The sequence below is a fragment of the Eulemur rufifrons genome, chromosome 25, assembly GCF_041146395.1.
Source record: "Eulemur rufifrons isolate Redbay chromosome 25, OSU_ERuf_1, whole genome shotgun sequence".
NCBI classification, from domain to species: Eukaryota; Metazoa; Chordata; class Mammalia; order Primates; family Lemuridae; genus Eulemur; species Eulemur rufifrons.
This window is the reverse complement of record NC_091007.1, coordinates 5,868,575-5,889,857: the sequence shown is the minus strand read 5'-3', so window position 1 is coordinate 5,889,857 and position 21,283 is coordinate 5,868,575. Positions and strand designations below refer to the sequence as shown.

The 21,283-nt window shown below is 44.7% G+C and overlaps 1 protein-coding gene across 5 annotated transcripts in view; it reads left to right on the top strand.

The window, feature by feature from the left end:
• The first annotated feature begins 3,132 nt into the window (after positions 1 to 3,132).
• NRP1 (neuropilin 1) overlaps positions 3,133 to 21,283 on the top strand; it is a 133,828-nt gene continuing 115,677 nt past the window's right edge. For all 5 annotated transcript variants that reach the window (XM_069459002.1, XM_069459001.1, XM_069459003.1 and 2 more), the window contains exons 1-2: positions 3,133 to 3,491; positions 7,003 to 7,177. In XM_069459002.1, the coding sequence (XP_069315103.1) occupies positions 3,425 to 3,491; positions 7,003 to 7,177 (242 nt within the window). In that variant the 5' untranslated portion in view covers positions 3,133 to 3,424. The remainder of the gene's footprint in view (positions 3,492 to 7,002; positions 7,178 to 21,283) is intronic.

Genomic DNA, 21,283 nt, shown 5'->3' with positions numbered 1-21,283 from the left:
GGGCAAGAGGCAGGGTACTGCCCACTGACGGCCCCTGCCGGGCATTCTAGAGGCATCTTCCCTTCCGGGGAACTGGGTCGTTCCTGTCCAGTCTGCGGATTTGTGATAGCAGGAAGAGGGATGTTCGTGAGACCAAAATAAAATGAACCCAGGAACACTGCTGAGTTGTCCCTCGGCCCATCACTTACTCTCATAGAAAGTCTGTCTGTCTGCCTTGGTGGGGAACTGCAGAAACCTAAAACTGGCCCTTTTCACCACTTAGTGGAATCCAACAGCAAAGGAAAGAGGTTGTTAGCAAGGACGATTTGCTCAGCACCAACCCGCTAGCCGGCAATTATCCCTCAGTGCGGTAGGGCTCCCTCGCCCAGCACTGTGCGTGCAAATGAGGAACCCGCAGAAGCCTCAGATCAGCTAAGACGAGGGACACCAGAGGCAGAACTTAGACATGACATTTCCCTCTGAGTACCTAGCGCATGGCTTACTAGTTGGTTGGGGAAAGCTGGCAGAAGTGCTCGGCTGACGAGCAGGAAAGGAGCCCTGCGTTTTCTGAGCCTTGAGCCTCCTCCTTCCCCGAGGAGAGGCTGGAGGGAGCCAGGGAGGGGGACGGGGTCGGGCTGGGGGCGGTCCCTCGCTGAGTGCCTGATCCGGTGGCTTTATTTGTTGGCCTGGCGGGTCTAGGCTGGGAAATGCACACTCAGCAGGGAAAGGGGAAGAGAGATTGGCTGCAGTTTTCTAAAAACAACACAGCTAGAGTCTCCCGCGTGTGCCCCCTCGCTCACCCCGCCGAGGCTCAGCCGGGTCAAAACGGGCGCCCCGGGGCGAGCGCGGCGGCCGCTTCCCACGAGGAGGCAGGCGGGAATCTGCCACTGCGGCCGCCGCGCCCGCTCGGTCCCCTCAGCTGTCAACCTGCCAGGGCCGGAGAGGCGCCTATCTCTCCGCGCCTTGGACTAAGGTCGCTCGGGGTCACCCCAAATCTGACGATGCCGCTCGCCCCGCGCAGCTGGGGGCTGTGCCCGGGGAGGGGACGAAGGCGGGCAGGCGACGCGCCGGTCGTAGCCAGGCGCCCGGGCTCTCCTCCGCCGCGCGCGCTCCCCCGGGTCTGCGCTGGGCGCGGCCGGCGCCCCCGCCTCGCAGCCCGCCTGCCCCCCGGCCCGGGGCCTGGAGCTGCCCACGGCCCCGCCACCGCCGCTTCCGCTCTACCCAGGCATCGGACTCCCGGCCTTTTAGTGTCCCCTTCCCACCCCGCGCCTCCCAGGGGTCCGAGAGCCGAGAAGAGGGAGGCGCTCGGGGGCAGGGCAGCTCGCGACGCGCAGGGGCCGGCTCTCCAGCTCGGCGGCGGGGGCTCCAGGGGTGCGGCAGGAGAGAAGGAAGGCTTGACTGCAGCGACAGAGTGGCCAGTGCAGGCGCCGCGGGTGCACCTGGGCACGGCCGGGGCCCGCCCGCCCCCCGAGGGGCGCGCGTCACCGCGCCCAGCCCGGACCCGGGAGCGCAGAGCCTCGCCTGGGGCGCGCGCGTCTCGGGCTGCCTTTCTCCCCGCCCGCCCTTAGTTCCTCCGCCAAAACCTTTGACCAGAGTCTCCTTGCCAACATTCCTAACTCTCCTTTGCCAGCCCTGCGCGCCAGGTAGGAGTCAGGCTGCGCTTCAGCGCTGTGCGTATAAACGCCAACTCCCAGGAGGTGTGTGACCTTTTCACCTTCCCCCGAACTCCTTGGGAGGTGGTCCCTGAGCATTTAGACCTCGAACCTGATCGGTGGCCGCAACCTGTTTGTTCCCTGAAATGTCCTTGCTTCTCACATCCGCACACGCCTCCCGCGGCAGTTCTCTGAAAAGCCCTCAGGGACGGCCCTGGGGGTGAGGACGCGCCGCCGAGGGCGGTGGGGGTGGGCAGGAGCTCGAGGGCGGCGCGCGCGACGGCCCGTGGTCGGGAGCGGGCACTGGGAGGGCTCCGCGAAGAGCCTCCCCTCCCCCACCACTCTTCTCCCTCCCTCGGGATGCGCAAAAACAGGGGCCACCTGACACTTAATTTCCAGCCCCTCCTCAGCACCTGGGCCCCGAGGCAGGGCTGGGCGGGGTCGGGCGGCGGCTGCCCCCTACTTCAGGAGGCGCAGCACCGCCCACCCTCCGCCTTCCTCGTGCCCCCGAGGAGAGGGCACCGAATCCAAGGAAACAATGGCGCCCACGGCGCGCGGAGGGCACCCGGGCGCGACTGGCACCCAGGCACGCGTCCTGGCGCGGGACAGGGAGGCCGTGTGGGGCTGCAGCCCAGCCTCGCCCGCCCCGGAGGTCTGACTCTGCTTTACGCGGCAGCCACGCTGCCGCCCCTCGCCCGGTTCTGCCGTACGTTACCCCAACTCCAGCCCGGCTTTCTCCTCCTGGCCCCCCAGCCCCTGCCCGGGGCGTCTTGGGGCGCCCGGCTGCTCTCTGCCACAGGTCTCGGGCTGGCACGGTGGGGAGTGGCAGAGGGTGACCCCCGCGCCCCTCGCCGCCGCGGGCGCCCGCCCGCCTCGGGATTTGGAGTGGCGAGAAGCAGCCGCCACCTCCCGGGCGCTCCGCACTCCGCAGCGGTGGGATCCTCGCCTCGGGGAGCTGCCCAGCTCTCCCCTTGGGGGTCCAGAGCCAGCACGAGAGGTAGGCTAGCCGGACCCCGCGGCTGGCACCGACCCCAACGCCCTGTCTTCCAACACGCACACCCACGCGCCCTGGGCGCAGACCCCAGCGCCTTTCCTCCCGTGGAGATCCCCGCAGGGCCTCCGAGAGAGACAGACAGACGGACGGGGAAAGAAAGCACCGCGAGGAAAACTTGTTCCTCCCAGTCTCCTGTCAGGCAATTACAGGCGAGCCAGTGCGCTGAGAGGGGAGGGAGGAAGCGAGGGAAGGCTCCAGAGGGTGGGGGAGGCCGGAGGAGGTGGGGAGGCGGGGGTGCAGTTGGTGAAACTCCTCTGTCTCCCGCTCATCTTTTCATTGCTTGCTCCACTCCTTCCCGCAGACACCCGGACCTCCCCTGGGCGCCAGCTCCTCGGCTCCAACGCGTCCAGAAAAAAGCCGGATTTTTTTTTTTTTCTTCCTGGAAATTGGCTTTGGTGCGCGTTGCCCTACCTCCCTCCGCCCCCTCCCCCCCCCTCCTTTTTTTTGAGACTTGGCCGGGGCAGTGGCTCCTGGAAGAGGAACAAGTGTGGGAAAAGGGAGAGGAAACCGGAGCTAAATGACAGGATGCAGGCGACTTGAGACACAAAAAGAGAAGCGATTCTCTCGGATCAAGGCATTGCTTCGCTGCTTTCCTTTCTCCGAGACGGGCTGAGGATTTCACGGCTGCAGGCGGAGTTGCAGCGCCTCGGATCGTTTCGATTGCCCTCTTGCCTCGCTGTGTTTCCCCTCCGCACGTTCTCGTCCTCCCGCGTCTGCCTGGGGACCCGGCGAAGGGAGAATGGAGAGCGGGCTGCCGCTGCTCTGCGCCGCGCTCGCCCTCGCCCTGGCCGGCGCTTTCCGCAACGGTAAGTGACAGGCGGAGGCGCGGGTGACAGCGCGGCGTCCGGGGCTCCCGGCTGCCGGCGTCCGGGCTTCCCGCCCCGGCCGCGGGACTCACGCAGAGCTGCCGGGGCGAGCCGCGGGCTGCCTGGGCGAGGGAAACTTTTAGCTGGGAGAAGGAATAATAAGGAAATAAGATCGTGTTGGTTTAGGGCAGGAGGATTTTAGCTCTCTGGGCTCCCTCCTGAAGTTGGTTGGCTTACAGGGGTTTTCCTACCTCGGTTACAAGGCACAGCTGCCTACCTTCCCAGCTCAGCGCACCAATTATCTTAATAATGTTTCCTCCCAAAGGCAATTAGATGAGACTCCCTTTCAAAAAATCTGATGGCTGTTGAAAGTTAATGAACACTTTACTAGGAGAACTTACTTCCTGGTTTCTCCCTGTAGCTCCCCTAGACTGTTTTCCTCTGGTGGGTGACTGCGAGAGGGCGAGCGGTTTGTGGGTTGATGGGACTCCCTCCCCCGCCTTTGTAAATCGTCCCTAATCCATCTGGAGTATGAATGAAAGTTGCACAGTGTCAATGCAGGAACCTGATATATACAGTGCAAGGCACCAGGATATCTGAAAATCCCTAACCTAGTTGTAGCGTCCACTTAGCTTTTAAAACCACTCACTGTTAAGTAAATGAAAAACCGTACTGGGACGTAAACAGTACCATGTAACCTAAATAATGTGTTTTAAAACGTGATCTGGTGGTAGGCATGTTTGACTTAACACTGTAAAGCAGATGATGGCAAGGATGTGCGATTATCTTTACAGTAAGTCATCATCAATTGTTATTAACTAATGATCAAATATTTACTTTCGTCTGGCTTAGATCTCAATCAAAGTAATTAGAAGAAAAGAACATCCACTACTTACTGTGGTATATTGTTTTAATAAGAAACCACAAGTGCAGGGGTTCATACCAAGTGGAATTTAAATCACATCTTTATGATGGAAGTTAATCTCTCTAATATGCTTGGAGGTTTTGTGATTTAAGCAATAGATTTCCCCTAACAGCTACCAAGCAGTGTTCTAAAAGATAGACTTAGAAGCAAAACACATGCAAAAAAAATAATTGTGAATGTGGAGTTCAACTTATTAATGAACTTGAGTTGATGGCATTTTTTTTTTCTATTATCTGGCAGGGAAGCCAAACACACACAAAATTGTGAATGTGGAGTTCAATTTATTAATGAACCTGAGTTGGTGGCATCTTTCTATACTCTGGCAGGGAATGAAATAACATTCTCCTCCAGCTGAAAGAGCTCAAATGGTTGGACTTCAGAAATTGCAGTAACCCTCTGTCTTCCACAGCCCCTGAGTTTAAATCCACAGTAGGGGTGTTCACAGGATGGATTTGAAACCTATGCACATGCTTTCGGACTTTAGGTTGTGAACTCCACAGATATGTGCATATACATTACATATATATGTATATGCATATATGCAGACACAAACATACTTCTTAATTTCCTTAGCAGAAATCTGGGGAATGCTGAGAATCTGAGCTTCAGTTGATGAGCTTAACTAGCTAAAGCCGTGTTGCTATGCTTGAAGTGACCAGAGCTGGTAAATGCCTCTGTAACTCAGCAGACCTCTTAAAGTCATGTCCACCTCCTCCAAGTACCAGTGTCTGCTAAATTAATTCATTAACCTTATTTAGGACTAATGGTCCAGAGTCATTAGAAATTGCTCTTTCCTAATCAACTGCTAGAGAGATTTAACAGAGCCAGGGAGTCTAGCAGTTCACATTATCTTATTACACTGTCACTTTCTCAGAAGTCACAGATTAAAGAGCTCTGGTGTGGTACCAAGTCCACCTAAATGTCTTCTGAAGTGACTCTGTGGAGTGACTAGAACCAGGGCTGTTTTATTTCACTCCTCTAACAGATGCCAGACACTGCCATGATGTTTGTCCAGGGCTGGAAGAGACTTAATGAGGCAAGGTCACTTTCCAAGTTTTCTGTACATTTAAAACAATGCGAGAGTCTCAGTAGAATCCCATAGCAGAGTCCAATATGATCATTAGCTGAGATTTTGAACTCCGGTTGCAACATCATTTCTTCTTGGCAAACCTTAAGCTTTTTTTTTTTTTTTTTTACAAGCCAATGCAATGGAAACCAGTATAAGACTACCCTCTAGCCTAAGAAACAAAATCAGAAAACATCTAGCAATTGAGAAAAACAATATAATTTATATTGTCTTCTTTTTAATTTATGGGAAATGATTTCTGTAATGCATGTAGCTTTATGCATTTTTGATGTGCACTTCATCTTTCATTTCCATTTGACCTGGTTTTCCTGTAATAAAATTCTGTAGATTTATAAATTCATGCTGAGAGCAAAGAATGCCATTCTCTTTCCACAGGGAATCTATTAGATGCAATATTAAAATCTATATATACCATTACTGAAAATCTGTGATTGATAGGCTTACATATTTCATTGCTTTCATACCTGTTCCTCTTACATAGTTTATGCACCAAATTTTTATTGCTCAAAATTAAGCATCAATAAATGTGGCAGCATTTTAGACCGAAGCTATCCAGTATAAAATCCATCATAAAAAGTGACAATGAGAATCTACACTGAACAATAAAGCAGCCTAGAGACCGGTTTATTGGGCTCTCAGTGAATCACTTCAGCATTTTTTGAAATGGGAGCTCAAAAACTAGTTAGCTTACTTTCCCCAGAACGTGAGGATGTGGCTCACCATATGTGCTACCCAGATCTGTGTGGTGGGCTATTTTTCACCCAACATTTAGGTAATTAGAATTAATGCCGTGTGGCTATTTACTTTTCTTTCTGCACCATTGCTTTGATCTGATCTCCAAGCCTGAACAACTTTACTTGGAGAAGTAAAGCAGAATTATTTCTGCTTTACCAAATATACTTTGTTCTCTGTTGATCTGGATCTCGAGAGCAGAGATAACTCAAAATCACTTAGATTTATGGGCAGATAAAACAAAGACCAAAAGAAAAAAAAAAGGGTTGGCTTTAAGCCAATCAAAGGCAATCCCCACTGATCAATGACATAGACCAGGCTTATCATCAAAAAGCAACACAAGGGGTCGAACAGCTTCTTTCCGTCACTTTCTACTTAAAACTTGCTACTTAATGTGATTACACTTCTTGGGGGATAATTAAGTCTAGCAGAAGCTCCCCGGGGACCATGTTAACATCAATTGAGGGGATTTAATGTTTTTAATGCTAGAAGACCTTTTTCTTGGGAAGGAACTTTGGGGGCTGGTGGAGAGTTATCTAAGATATCAGCCTGCCTTCTACCTGAGCCAGCCTTCCTGAGATCAAAGAGTGTTCCTTGGGGGAATTTTGCTTTCAGTGCCACATGAAGGACTTGCAGGGACCTCTTGGAGTTCCCCTTAAAAAGTTATGGAATGTTTAATCACCAGTCATTTATATGGAGAGTTAGAATACCTAACAGGTTGTCAGGGAAAGATCTACTAAAATCGTATTTTTAATTTTTTATTGCAGATAAATGTGGCGATACTATAAAAATTGAAAGCCCCGGGTACCTTACGTCTCCTGGTTATCCTCATTCTTATCACCCAAGTGAAAAATGTGAATGGCTGATTGAGGCTCCGGACCCGTATCAGAGAATTATGATCAACTTCAACCCCCACTTTGATTTGGAGGACAGAGACTGCAAGTAAGTGGGGATGTGTCTGAACAGGGCGCCACAGCACCATCTAGTGGTCGCGCCTGTCTATGGGGGGAAAGGCGTGTGTACATTGTAGATTATAAATGGATCCAGGAGGGCTTCCAATCGCTACCAGATCATATGTCAGTGGTATGGAAATTAAATTACGTTAAGTGATTTCTGAGTTCTCCAAACCAGGAAGATTATACTTAAATGTATAATCTCTCATACTCTTTCCTGTTAACGCTTTTGGTTTTGGAACTCTTCTTTTGTTAAGAAATGTAATAGTATGTATGCTTCTTTTTTCCCCCCGTCGTCGTCGTCTTTCTTGGAAAGGGGAAGAACCCAGAAACCCCAAACTCTCACTTGCATTTTTATTAAATATTGTGGGTCACTAACATACATTGCATGCCCAGATGGCGAGATTGGATATTTTGAAACAAATCTGTGACACATTTTACGATTTAAGAACTGTGTTCATCCTATTGACTTTGACATGGTAAAAGCAAATTGTCATTGAATAAAAATAAGGCATATAGGGTAAGTCATATGAGAGGGTTTTTTATGGATTACTGATTAAAAGACTTGTATGGAAGATGATGGAAAAGAATTGTTAAGGCACCATGAGTACAATGGGGAACTCAAATCAGTGTCCCATCTATCTGCTTTAGTTTTGCTGTCTCCTCCCATTGTTAAGTTACTAAGCATCAGTTCATGCCAGATTGCATTATTATGAAGCCATTCGCACTACAGAGATAGGCTAAATTATATTTCCTCATTTTATTTGAAAGAGCTGGTGTACAGATAGTGCTTTCCACGGTGTGGAAAGTGTGTTCTCACGTTGCCTGCAGCACTGTACTCGGGTCCCCATGTGCTCTCTCCTCTCCTGACGCCCAACACCCCACCTGTCTCTGTCTTGTCCACAGCATCCCATTCTGCAAGTGGTGTCATCTCCAGAGTGAACCTGAATATCGATCTTTTATTAAGTTTTTATATATATATATGGCTTTATTAAAGGAAAAATAATCTATTGAAATCTATTTTTGAGAGTTTCTCGTGGACTGATATGTTTTCCCAAGTTTTAAAATGGGTCAGTTTGATATAATTGTATACAATTATCTATTGGCTACTACTTCCATTGGACCTAAACATTATTTTGCAAGTATATTCATTATTAAAGATCTTTTATTTGCACACACACATTCTTTTAGGGAAGAATAGAATAATATAAAAGTGTTCCCACCTGTAGGAAGTCTTCAACCACCTGTTGAGTTGGTGCAGTAAAGTAGCTTTTCATTGTCAGGGAAATGACATCTTCTGGTTAATTCAGCATTTTGGTGCCTGGAGAATTAACATAAATCCATAGACTGATGATCAGTTTCCAAATAATCAGCATATATTACAATGCAATAAAAGTATGCCGATTCCAATTTAATCTTTGTGATTCAGAAGTGCTTTAGGGCATTATATTGACTTTATAATCTTGTATGAAGGTTGCCATTAACAGTGTTGCAGTGACTGCTAGGCAACAGAGAGTTCATTGTGGGGGTTTTTCTGTTTTGTGTTTTTGCTAATATTCTTTATGGTGGCTTTTACAGTGTCAATCACCTAGACAAACTGGAGACTTGCTCTCTATTTTATTTATTTTGTTATTATTTTTGCCTTTTGATAATGCTAAAATTGCTATATGAGCTATTTTTAATACACTCCGGTAAAACATACTCAAGTAATAACATTCCAAAAAATAAAGTGCTGTTAGAATTCAGTAAACTTGTATTTACTAATAGCTAATCTGGAAATTGTGACTATGTATATGTATGATACATTCGTTAAAGAATTCAGAATAATCACCAGTTATTAGCAGTGGTGTGGTGGTAAATGTGTAACAACTGGCTCTTGGGAGCAAGTGGGTCAAATCCTGATTTGTAGCATTTGCCAGTTTCCATGGTGTAAATACTGCCACCGTTGCCAAGTTCACACTACTCATGTGATGTCACTGTACACAAACTTGCAAAGAGATGTGCACAGTTGGTTCCTAGGAGCTGGTGCTGGCCAGCTGCATTATACAACTGGAGCAGAAGTTTAAGAAGGGGAAGCCAGTGCAGCCAGTGCTTACAACACTGGTACACAGTACACTTTAAATAATTATTTGTCCTATAGTAGTGTGAGGTTGGGGTATGGTGAGGTTAGAGGAGCACTTTTTTAGTTGGTTTCCTTCTCTAAAGGGTAAGGTAAAGGATGATTGTAATTTATAGATAGTGACGATTTTAGTGATATTAGCAAGGCATTCAAGAAATTGGCATGGTCAAGAAGATTGTTTCTATGCCACTCTTAATGATGGTGAAGCATTTGTTTGTTTGTTTGTTCAATGCCACAGAGTAAGATGATTTCTTAATTGTCCCATCCGAGGCTTTGCTGTCTGGGAAGGTGCCATCTCCTGGCCAGTGTTGAAAGGGTGATACATTTAGTCTGCTGAAGTCAATGGAGATTAGACCCAGGGAAAATGTCTTTGCACCATGTTTTGAAGTGTTGCTATCTGATCTTTTTATCAATGAAAAATTCCTGAAAGGTATGGGAGACCCACTGAAGGCGTTGCCTTTGCTACTTTTCCAGGCTGATTCACCTGACTCCTGGTCATTGTTTAAGGTTGCAGTTGAGATTCTACAAACATAGCACAATAATTACCTGTTTTTACAAAGGCTTCAAGAAGAATCTGCAGCTTTAAAATTGATGGACGATCAGAATTCCCTAGAAAAAATGGAATACACCAGAAACTCTTAGAAGAACAAATTCACAGACTTCAAAGTTCATATTAGATGCCTAAAAACATAGTTTTGTTTTGTTTTTTGTTTTTGTTTTTTGTTGTTGGTAATTTATATTAGGCTATTTACAAAAGTGGATTTGAGGTGACACAAAACTAGGCATGATAAACCACAGTCAGAGAGCTGGGAAGCACTTAGTTTTCACTCCTGTTAAGAACAAACTGTACATAGTATTTGAGATATTTACTGTTTTTCCCTATTCTGTCTACATTATACGTCCATTGGCAGTAAAAACTACTGGCTGCAGTGATGTCGTAGGGTTGCTGGTAGCAGAAAATGAAAGAGTAGATATGAAAGCCCTTTAAAAAGTTAAAAGTGTTCCTCCGCATACATTGTCCTTATTGTGATATCTTTAACAACGTGGCAATTGTTAGAACATTTGGAAATATGAAACTAAACATATGTCAAACTAAATATATTGATCCAGTAATGGGATGATTTGCACATAATACACCCTTCATTTTCTCTTGAAATTGTCAGTATTTGTACAGTCAACGTTCACCATAGGAAAGCTCAAGAAATCAATGCCTTAGCACATTTGTTTATTGAGAAATCATCCCTGAGACCCAAGTAAGTAATTTCCTTTTGTAGGATGAAGGGATGGATAAGTAATTCAACACAGCAGCCAAATAATGCTGGTAGGAAAAATATGTTTACTTAGATTTTTATTGTTTTATTTATAATTAGGTAGAAAATGTTATTTCATAATCTTCAACGATGCAGTATACAATCACAGATGTTCATGTGAAGAACACCAAGACTGACCCAGTTCATAAGTAAACTATGGACCATACTTTACAAAATGGATGTTAAGTTTTTACAGTGGCTGTCAAGCTGGGGATATACTTCCTTAGGGAAAATAAATGTGTAAGTTGTGCCCTGTAGTTTTAAAATGCAACAATCTGTGTTTATGTTACACCTGAATCAGGTTTCATTACAAACAAGCATTGAAACCATAATACTAAAACCCCTTAATTCTTTTATTGAACAAGGTGTGGTGTAAATCAATCAATCAATGGAACAGTAGAGCATCTGTCTGTAGGGCTAACCTCGGACTAGGATTTCTAGCTAGATGTGTGCATGATTTTATTGTTATGTTGATGTAAGAGAGGACTCCAGAGAATGTTCTGAGAGAAGGTGTTGAAGGAAGGGAAGGAATGATGATTTCTCTTTTTGGCACCAGCAAAATCCTGCATACTTGTGAAGGGTCAAAACACAGTGACAAGTAGAAAAGAAAGGGAAAAAGTGACTGGCTGAGGGTTCTCCAAAAGAAATGTCCATTGTTTGTTGTAAATGGTGAGTTCAGGCTTTACATTGAACTAGTTGGATCTCAGTCCACTGAAGTTTTCTTCACTGGTAGGGCAGACATCTTGAATCTCATAAAACTTTATATCTGTATAATAAACAAGAATGTCATTGATACGGTAGTTAGAATTTATGAAACTTTTCCAGTTTCCCAGCCATGCAAACTATCAGCATGATAATTTATAATGGTTTGTGACAAATAGTGCTGAGCAAAGAGGTGTGTGGTTACATTCAGATCAGATGTCTTCATCTGGGGAGCAATAAATGTTTCACAGACATTGGGTTAAAAACATTAAGAAAATGAATGTGAACCTCCAGAAAAAAGTCTAAAAAGGTGGTAGTGTTGTGGAGAGAAAGCCCAGTAGTGGTTTTTTTTACTGACAAGATCCTGACTTCAATGCCGAATTTTTCAGTGCTGTTTTTTTAACACAGTGTAGGTGCTTCTCTGTCTGTAATTTAGATTTGTCATCTCTTCTTTGTGTGACCAACAATAGGCGTGTTTTTCTGAATTCAGTGCATTCAAAGGAAGATTTCACTTTTGTAACTTCATATGAAGTTTAATCACGGTGAAATTATAATTAGAGATAGTATTCAACTTTTGGGATTTTGTTGGAATAAATCACAGATTATTTCTTTAACACCACTTTTAAAATTACCTAAGTTACCACAAACTTTGAGACATTGCTAATCTCATTTCTTTTCATAGAACATAAACTCATTGAATAAAAATAAATCTGCCCTTAGTTTCTCAAATCTGATTATTCCTGCAGATTTAATTTTAAGGTGGTCCCTTAGTCATTGGCAATTTTTGGAATATAAGTTCCATTTTTTTTTTTTGTTTCCCTGAGTAATGATTTCTGTTTTGATTCTTTCTTTCCTTATTTTGTTCAGCGGAGATTTTTTTTTTTTACATTCATTTTGGTTTTTGTTTTTTTTTTTTTTTTACTGTTACATTAAAGTACTCTTTATCTCACTGAGATTTTTAGCTTTTTGTGTGCAAGGCGAGTGTCTCACTCTAGTCTTGTGTTTCAGAGCATCACTTGAACAAAAGCAAAGCCTTTCTTTTATGGAAAATAGTGGGTACTTTAAGCCAAAGTACTTCTCCGTTTTCTGTATAAAATATAGAAGTATCTACTTTTAATTAAATTATAATATGTATTTAGAAAACTGTACAACCTGAGTGCACAATGTGATAAACCAATCCAGAAGCAAAAATTTCCAGCTCCCTAGAAATCCTGTGATGTGCACTTTTAGTCACTAACCTTTACCCTCAAGGGCAACTGCTGTCCTGACTTGTGGGATTCCATTTTCATAAGTTTCAAAATCAGACTAAACTATAATCCTAGAAGTCTGTAAACACTATCCTTTGAATATAGACAGTGAAAGTCTTTGAAGTGGAGATAGAAAAATGTCTACTACTCCCTTTCTCATCAAAAAGTAGCACCCTACCAATGCATTTGCTAATTTTTTTTTCCCAGTGGCAGCTGAAGAAATATCTTGTCTTTGTTTCATATACTACAATTTTGTTAAAATAGACACAAGTTTTCAGTATGGAGCCTGCTTTATATGCAGGACACATTCAGAAAAAAAAAATCCTCTTTTGCTTTATTTTTCTTCCTTTCTTCATTTCTGGTTTTGATCTCGGGTGACTTCCCAATAGGAACAATGTGAGAGGTGCCTCCACCAAGCTCCACTCAATTAAAAAACTATTGGGTGGATCAGAATGAACCCTTCTTAGAACAACTGCTGGCCAATGTTGTTGCTCCCACCAGCGGCATCCTTGGTTACTACTCAGGCAGATAATTATCTCCTCTCTTCCTTTTGATTTTCTTTCCCCGTTAGCACTGATTTAATTTGAACAGAAACTAATGTGTTCAATAAAATTAATTTTCTGTATTATTCCTTAGTATAAGCAATCACATTTGATCATAATGAATTTTGAGTATGACAAGGTTGTTTTCTGTTGGGCATTTCTGCAATTTCAAAGAGGCGACCTTTATGAGCTAAAGAAGGTGGTTAGTTGAAATCTTATCAAATTGAATCAACATGTGCATGGCATTTCCAACCAGATTTCACTTTGGGGAGCCGGCACTTAAGAAGGAATCCAAGTGAGACATATGCCTTCAGCGACGTGCACACTCTCAACTCCTTTCTTTCCAGCATAAAACTTGATACTTGCATGCATGCTGACATGCTTTAGCGGAAGCACACGCACAAACACATATGTGCATGTAAAGGAGGCTAAAAAATAAACGTAACTAATTGCAGTGGTAGCATTCATCAAGGCTGATCGTTAAGCCCAAAGAACAAGAGACAAAATTAGTGTTTGGATCAGGTTCCAAATGCCTCTTAATTGGGTGTTTGTCATCAGTCCTGATTGTAAGAGTCAGACTTGGCAGGACGTAGCACCTTGAAAGAAGCTTTCTCCTGCTCTGCCCTGGTTGACCGGCCTGTGTCTGGTATCCAGGTCAGTGAACGCTGTCTGTGGTTGCACCAGTTCAGTCTTAACAGATAAGCTTAGGAAGTGAAGTGCATTCATTCGGAACTCTACTAAATCCTGCAGAGGGGCAGAGACAAAAAACCAAACAAAACAAATAAACCACCTTTTGGGTTCTGTCCACTCAATTCCTGAAAAAAAAAAAAAAAAAAAAGTTCAAGTTCACCGAGAAGAACTTTTGCCTTATAACATAGTTTTCCTCCTCCTCAAGCCCAGGGCTATATTGCTAGATCTCATTTGGTCAACATGTCTTTTCTTCTTTTGACTTTAAAAAAAAAAAAAAAAATGTTACATTAAAATACCCTTTATCTTTACTGAGATGTTCAGTTTTTTGAGGCCCCATGAGTGCCTCACTCTAGTCTTGTGTTTTGGATCATCACTTAGACTACAACAAAGTCCTTGTTTTACGGAAAACAGTGGGCGTTTTAATTTAGATAATCATAGGGTGTTTGGAAAGCAGCAATTGTGGCTGGTTCTTACTGCTAAGGCCCTTTCAGTGTGTGCCCACCTTGGGGCTCAACCCTCCATGCACATGATGCCACTAAACCTTCTGTCATCCCATTTTGCCGATGACAGCCTTGAGGTTTGGAAAAGTTACGTCAACAGAGCCCCGATACTCAGCAGCTGCACCAAATATATCCTTCCCGCTTTGTGATCAAAGGCACACTTGGGATGCGCCTTTTGAATGAGAAAATTCTTAGGAAATGCTGCGGGCTTGTGTTTTTATTCAAGCAGCCATTTTCTTCTGTGAACTCTCTGGCACAAAAGTTTAAATGTCAACCAACTCTTTTGGAGGAAAGACCTAATCTTTAAACTTTCAATCCAGATTAAGTAAGCACTCGTGAAAACTGTGCACAGGAACTTCTAACCAGTTGGCGATTTTCCACTCCATCAAAACTTGCCTTCATTTAGGGATGGAAATCCTACGGGGGGGGGGGGGGTAAATATCTAAATTCTGGCCCTTCTGGTTGATGGAGTTGGAAAACACAAAGCATATATAAATACAATATTTGTTTGAAGCCCGACAAGCAACCAGCACGTGGGTTTGATTTATAGAGTTGCGTAAAAAGACATGTGAGATGTCGCTGTGTGGAGCCATCCTTGGTCGCAAGCCCAGTAGGGAGAAGGCTATATTCCCTTCCAAGTGCTGATCGTTGACTTAATCTTGAGCAAATATAAGGGAAGTTCTGTTCTCTCATAGCTCCCCCATTCATAAAATTTCAACACTTGTCTTTGCCACAGTGGCTCTGCAAGGGTTAAAGGGAGGAGGTTTGCTCAGGCGCTGGATTCCTGTGAGAAACAGGAGAGTGTTTTCTGAGAAGAAACAGATGCTCCAGAGTATTTTGTTTTTATCTGGGCAGATACTTTGCACAAGCAGCCAGCCAGGTTGGAGGTGACTGCTGGCTGCTTCTGTGATAGACTGGCATGTCCCGGAGACAGCCTCCAGTCCAGGGCTGAAAGAGGATGCTCAACGTCACTTAATGCAAGTTCTTCAATTTCTTTAGAACCACTGGAGATGGCAAAGGCCAGTCTATACAGTCATGATTCCAAGTCCTTGTTTCACTCTCCAACCATCGGTTGCTCTGAGCGGGGCAGCTAATACATAAGGCAGAAGCAACACATGAAACGGCCGGGAAAAAAATTAAGATGTGGTCAAAATCTTAGTCCGACACAGATAACGTCAAACAATTTAAAGGCACTATATTCTTACATCTAAAGGAAAAAGAACACACTCTTGATTCAAAGATAAGAAAAAAAAAAAAAAAGACACGAAGCTCCACAACCTTGGTAGCGCCAAGGCTGACTTGGTCTGATAAGGGAGAAATGTTTTTAGACGTAGTAACCCCTGGCTAAAATAGATCACTGTTTTACTTTTTTTAAAATCTCAGTTCATACTTGTCTGTCCATTTTCAAATAAATTGAGAAAGTATTTATTTGTTAACCCATCTGGTCACAGAAAAAGATTAAAACAAATTAAAATTTGACTTTCTAGATCCATCCACTCTTTTGAAAAGATGGCAGCCAGTAAAAATGACAAGTCCTGATTAATTTGACAGTCTGACTCCGGAGCACTCTGTTTGCCGCCCCAAGAGCTGTCTCTGTATGGTCTTTGTTCTAGCTGTATAGACAAGGGTTTGTCTCTCCATTGGGGGGTGGACTCCACGAAGGCAGAAACCATGTCTTGCTCATATTTCTACCCTCCCAAATCCCACCGAATGCTTTGCACATATAGGCACTAGCTTAACTAAATAGCTGACACTTTCATTGAAATTGAAATCGGGTATATGAAGCATCGAGGTGAAAAACAGTGTTTCCCAGAGTAGAGTCTGTGGTCCACAGTACACAGTATGGAGAAGAGTACACAGTATGGAAAATTCAGTGAAGACAGAGTGGAACGGGCAATTTTGATAACTACTCAAGTGGGTGGTCTGTCTGAATGACACCCTTTCAGAAAGGACTTAGGACTGCCACTCTCTGGACGTTGAGGTGGGTGGCTGCCTTTCTGCGCTCAGAGAAGCTGGCCACATCCACTCCTCCACCTCCAGCCACGTCAGAGACATCTGAATTTGAATTTTGGAGCCTCCGATTCCCAGCAGCACAGGCAAAGGCCACAGATGGGTTGGACAGGGACAGGGCAGCAGGGGCAGGTGTTTACACACGCATGGTGTGCCCTCCTCCTCCACTGTCATTCTGTGGGGTCAGGTTGCCAAGCTTAACCGGGATATTTGGAACATATTCCAGCCCTGGCTCTGTGGGACCCTTACGCCACCAAATGTGTTCCAGCAGCTTCTTCACTGCCCATAATTGTATCTTCCAATGAGTGGTGACCCTAGGGTGACGGAAGGAAGGATGAAAGGGATTTTTTTTTTTTTTTGCACTAATTGGAATTTTCTTTTCTTTTTCCTCAAGGAAAAAGTTATGCATTCTCCTTCCCCTTTATTCCAATACCAATGTCTTTGTCCATGGCTGAGGACACTGCTGAGTAACTATTAGGATACATAGGTTCAGTCCTTCAAGACACATCCCCATTTCCCTCTTCACTTGTTCCAGCATCGTACCTGATGTGTGTGTGTGTTCATTACTGCAAGCTGGGGATTTCTGACTGTCAGGGGACTATGTTAGCAGCTCCCTGTGAAAAAGAGTTCTGGTGAGAATTGGGGATGTGGGTTATAATTGCACCTCTGCCAGTCGTTCCCATCTGTGAGACAGGAGACAGGTCATATGGGCTGGGTCCCCATGTGCGGATGGCTTGATTATGGCACCATTAATCCCTGCATCTTTGACAGTGTTAACCAGTGCGGCTCAGGAAGATGTGACAACGACCAGGTCACCTCCATGAGGGTCTGGTTGACTAACGCTACCTAATCACAGCTTTAATTCTGAAACAAAGATGTTTTCCTTCCTTCACCTCTCTCAATAACCCAGTGTTGATAAGATAATGTAGATGGGAGTATCTTAAGAATACAAGAGAAATATGTTAAATAAAACCTAGGTATTACCATAACAGGAAGTGCATCCGCAGGTTTTGTTCCTTTAAATAAGTTCAGACGGTAAACAATAACTTCTGCATCCTTAGGAGGAGACACTTGTAAATATTTCAAAAGCGCTACACATACCCACAATAGAGATAGTATCTATGCTCAGCGTGTATTCAGCCAACAAGAATTTCTGAGTGTTCTTGTAACAAGTCCGTGGGTTAAGTATGTTATAATTGTTGTCTTCTAAAACTCTATATGCATGGAGTTCCTGGAAAATCTCATGGAAGATGCCATCTCAGTGTCACAAACTTGATGATAGTAGCGTTAATGGCTTAAAAAAAATCATTATTTTCCCATGTGTGCCTGAGAACTTATAAATTATGTTCAGTATATTCAGACCATAAATGAGCCCATACTTACATAGCAAGGTGGGGGCCAATAGCTTCATGCTTATTACACAGGGATGGATGCTGGTCTCCCAGTCAGTTCAACCCAACGGTGTCCTTGTGTTTGTTTCCAAGAAAGATGAAACTACATGGATTTTGTAGCATAAATTCCTAGGAAAAAGCAGCTGGGAAAATGTATGTTTTTATACTGATGGTCTATCCCATTAAACTGATGGTCTGTCCTTTCTAGTAGCCGCAGGTCCTTTACTTTTGTCACCTACTTGCCTCCTTTCTGGTTTTGACAGATTTTCCAATAGTGGTGGTGAGAAGGAGGTTCAGTGGCACCACTGAGGAGCTTGTTTGTTTGCAGAAAAGACCTTGGAATTGTGCCAGGGAGGAGATGAGTATTTTAATCCTTTGTCGCCACGTCACCCTCATGAATGGCCTTATATGATATAACTCAGGAGTCCCTAACCTATAGTGAGTTGTATAATGATTTAATTATATATTGCATTGTAATAATAATAGAAATAAAGTGCACGATAAATGTAATGAGCTTGAATCATCCCGAAACCATCCCCCCGACACTTCCCCAGTTCATGGAAAAAATTGTCTTCCATGAGAACAGTCCTTGGTGCCAAAAAGTTTGGGGACCACTGACATAAATTGTATCTGCTGCCCTTCAAAAGTACTCTCAGCCCTTTTTCATTCGAAATGACAACAGGTGTGGCTGGGAGAGCAGCAGAGGGGATTTGCTTTCCTTTCTGTGGAATGGTTGTGGGTGTCCACGGGTCTGATGGATTCTGTAGGACTTTTGTCTTCATGAGTAAAAGAAATCCTCCTTGGACCTCGTCACCCTGCAAACAAACATTTCATCTCTCTCTAGCTTTCCCGTTACTGCCGATGGTATCGGAAGTGGAGACTGCATTTCAGAATTCTAGTTTCTCACTTAAGCCTCTTCAGCATAATTTCTGTCCCCTCCAGTTGACGGAGACTGCTGGCTCACATGTTATACTCCAGCAACTCTTCCAATGCTCCAAAGCATCGGCCATGACGTGGCCCTAATTTCTTCAACCTTTGTGCGGCATCATACGCGATGGACCACTCCCGTCAGCTTTTTTCCTTCTCTCCCGCATCTCACCATACTGCGTCACCTTGGTTTTCTTTCCTCTTCTCTGGCCACTTCTCATTTTGCTTTTCCTTCTCCTCCCACACTGAAATAGAGGCACTAGCCAAGGTTTTGCTTCTGCCCCGAAACTCTGCTCCCTGAATAACCTTGATGATCTTAGCTACTAGGTCAGATAATACCCAGCTCTCTGACCAGCCCTGGATCCCACGTAAGTGCTGGACTCAAACTTCCAGATTCCTTCTGGATGACGTTGTCCACCTGGAGAGCTGCCCATTTCCACAAACTAAAAATTGAACTTTGCACCTTTCCTTGCAGATGATGTCTCTTCTGCCTTTTCTCTCTCTCACTGATTCCTTCCTTTCCTGTTGATCCAAATTTGAAACTCAGTAACATCTCCCGATTCCTGTTTTCCCTCCAAATCTCTGGTCGGTTTAAAGGCTTCTAAAGAACATAGCTCCAATGTCTCCCATACCTGCTCCCGTTACATTTGTGCTGCGACCACCCAAATGCGAACACTTTTTAACTTTAGCTCTCTTTGGGCAAAACTTTAACTTAATTAGATTATAAGATGCTCACATATTCTCATTTACATGGTAAGCTCTTCATTTTCCTGGGTAGTGGAATCAGACTTATATTTTTCCTCTAAGAACCTCTATTTTTAAAAGCTTGAATTTCTACATTTGAGTAGCTTTAGCTAAATCTCAAAAAATATGCAGAAGTAACGCTTGACTGAAAGCTTTTCTTTCTGTCTCCCCGTCATCTTCATAATCTGTTTTGGAGTTAGAGGCATAAAATGTATTAACATTGTAGGCATATGTCCTGATTGCTGAGTGTTTTCTGACATCCCCACGACTCTTGGGACTTCGTGTCACAATTCTGTAAACTTGGTCTATTGTATATTCACATCTGGGCTCACGTCCAAACCACCTTTACATAAATTAAACACAAATAATTTAAAGCCTGCTTCCGTTCCAGCTGGCAGCCCCAATAAACGCACATGCTAACTTCACAGCGGGCTTGCCGGGGAAGATGCACAAGTGAACTTTCTCTGTTAGACAGGTTAACATGAGGTGCATGCCTTGCAGAAGGGTGTAAACGTGTTAGTCCACCCCACTAGAGAAATAACAAGCCTCATGTCCTAGATGCTACCTGGAGAAGTGGTAGACAGAGCTAGCCCAGGTGTGTCTGTAGAGGCGTTTGCTGAAGTGAGCAGTGAGAGGTTTCTGCTGCTCCCAGGCTCACACCTCTACCACACCAGTGTGTCCTAAACATTTCTTAAAGTCGTGTGGCGCAGAGGCTGATGCCAGCCCAAGAGAAAGAGGCAAGGAAGTAACACGTGCACGACTACACCTGTAGTAGCAAGTAACCCCAGCCACCTCTCCTAGGAGCTCCCCTCATCTTACACTTAGTTTTCTGGGATATTTCCAAATGTTTCTGTCATTTGTCTATTTTAGAAACAAAGGGAGAGCACTCCCTCATTCCCACGTCCTTAGTTTGCAGCCGTAGAGCAGAGTAACTTAGATGATAAGGTCCTGAGCAGCCCTGAGGATGAACAATTCACTGTGGCAGAGGCAGAAACACCACCTGATTGTACCCCCGGCTTCGTCTCAGTTGTGCCAGTCCCGCGTGGAACATGTTCTTGGTTCTCTCGAGAACTTGATTAGCCAGCGGTGTGGCCTTCCTGTTGGATGCTCCCTGGGTGCACGCTGTGACCCTGAGTCCCAGAAGTCACTGGCCTCTAGTTAGCTGTGGGCTCAAGTGTTGACTCTTCGTGGGTCTCTGTTTGGTCTGTGGAATGAGAGGGGTGGGCTCTTCTCTTTAAGGTCCCTTTTGGCTCTAGTATAACGGGGTTCTGTTTCTCCAGGGGAATCCTCTTGCCATAAAGCATATTCCAAAGACGTCTCTTCTGACAGTTGACCGTGACCGTGATCCTTGGGCCTTTCTTTGGCCTTGGCAAACCCCTCCAACCTTAGTTTTGCTTTCTTCTTCCTTAGACCTAAGCAGCTGCTCCATCCCGGCCCAGCCCCTTGCCGCCTCTTGGAACTGTCTTCTTCTTGCTTCCTACTCATTGTTCACTGAAACACGTGTTTTATGTCAATTTTCTACCCCTAAATTTTCTCAGACATTGTAGACTCTATTTCGGCAAAATTTATTCTAAGGAATTGTCCACTTTTCCACCTAGACCTTAATCTTACCTAGGAACGGATACATTGTATCTAATGGGTTAATTTAGAAGAACTGGGAATGTGGTCCTCTGATACATTGACTCACTGTTCTGCTGTTGAGTATAACGTTTGCGGTCAGTGGAAATCCCACGTAGGAGAGAGCCGTCTGATACTGAAACTGGATGCGCTGCAGGCCAAGTTTGAGGTGTAATTTAACCGCAGTTGACAACTTGAGTGCTAACCTAACCTCAGATTTGATCAAAGGTAGCTTTTACCTTAACTTTTTGTTCAGCGTGGCTTGTTAAAATTAGATTGTAAAGAATAGAAATTAC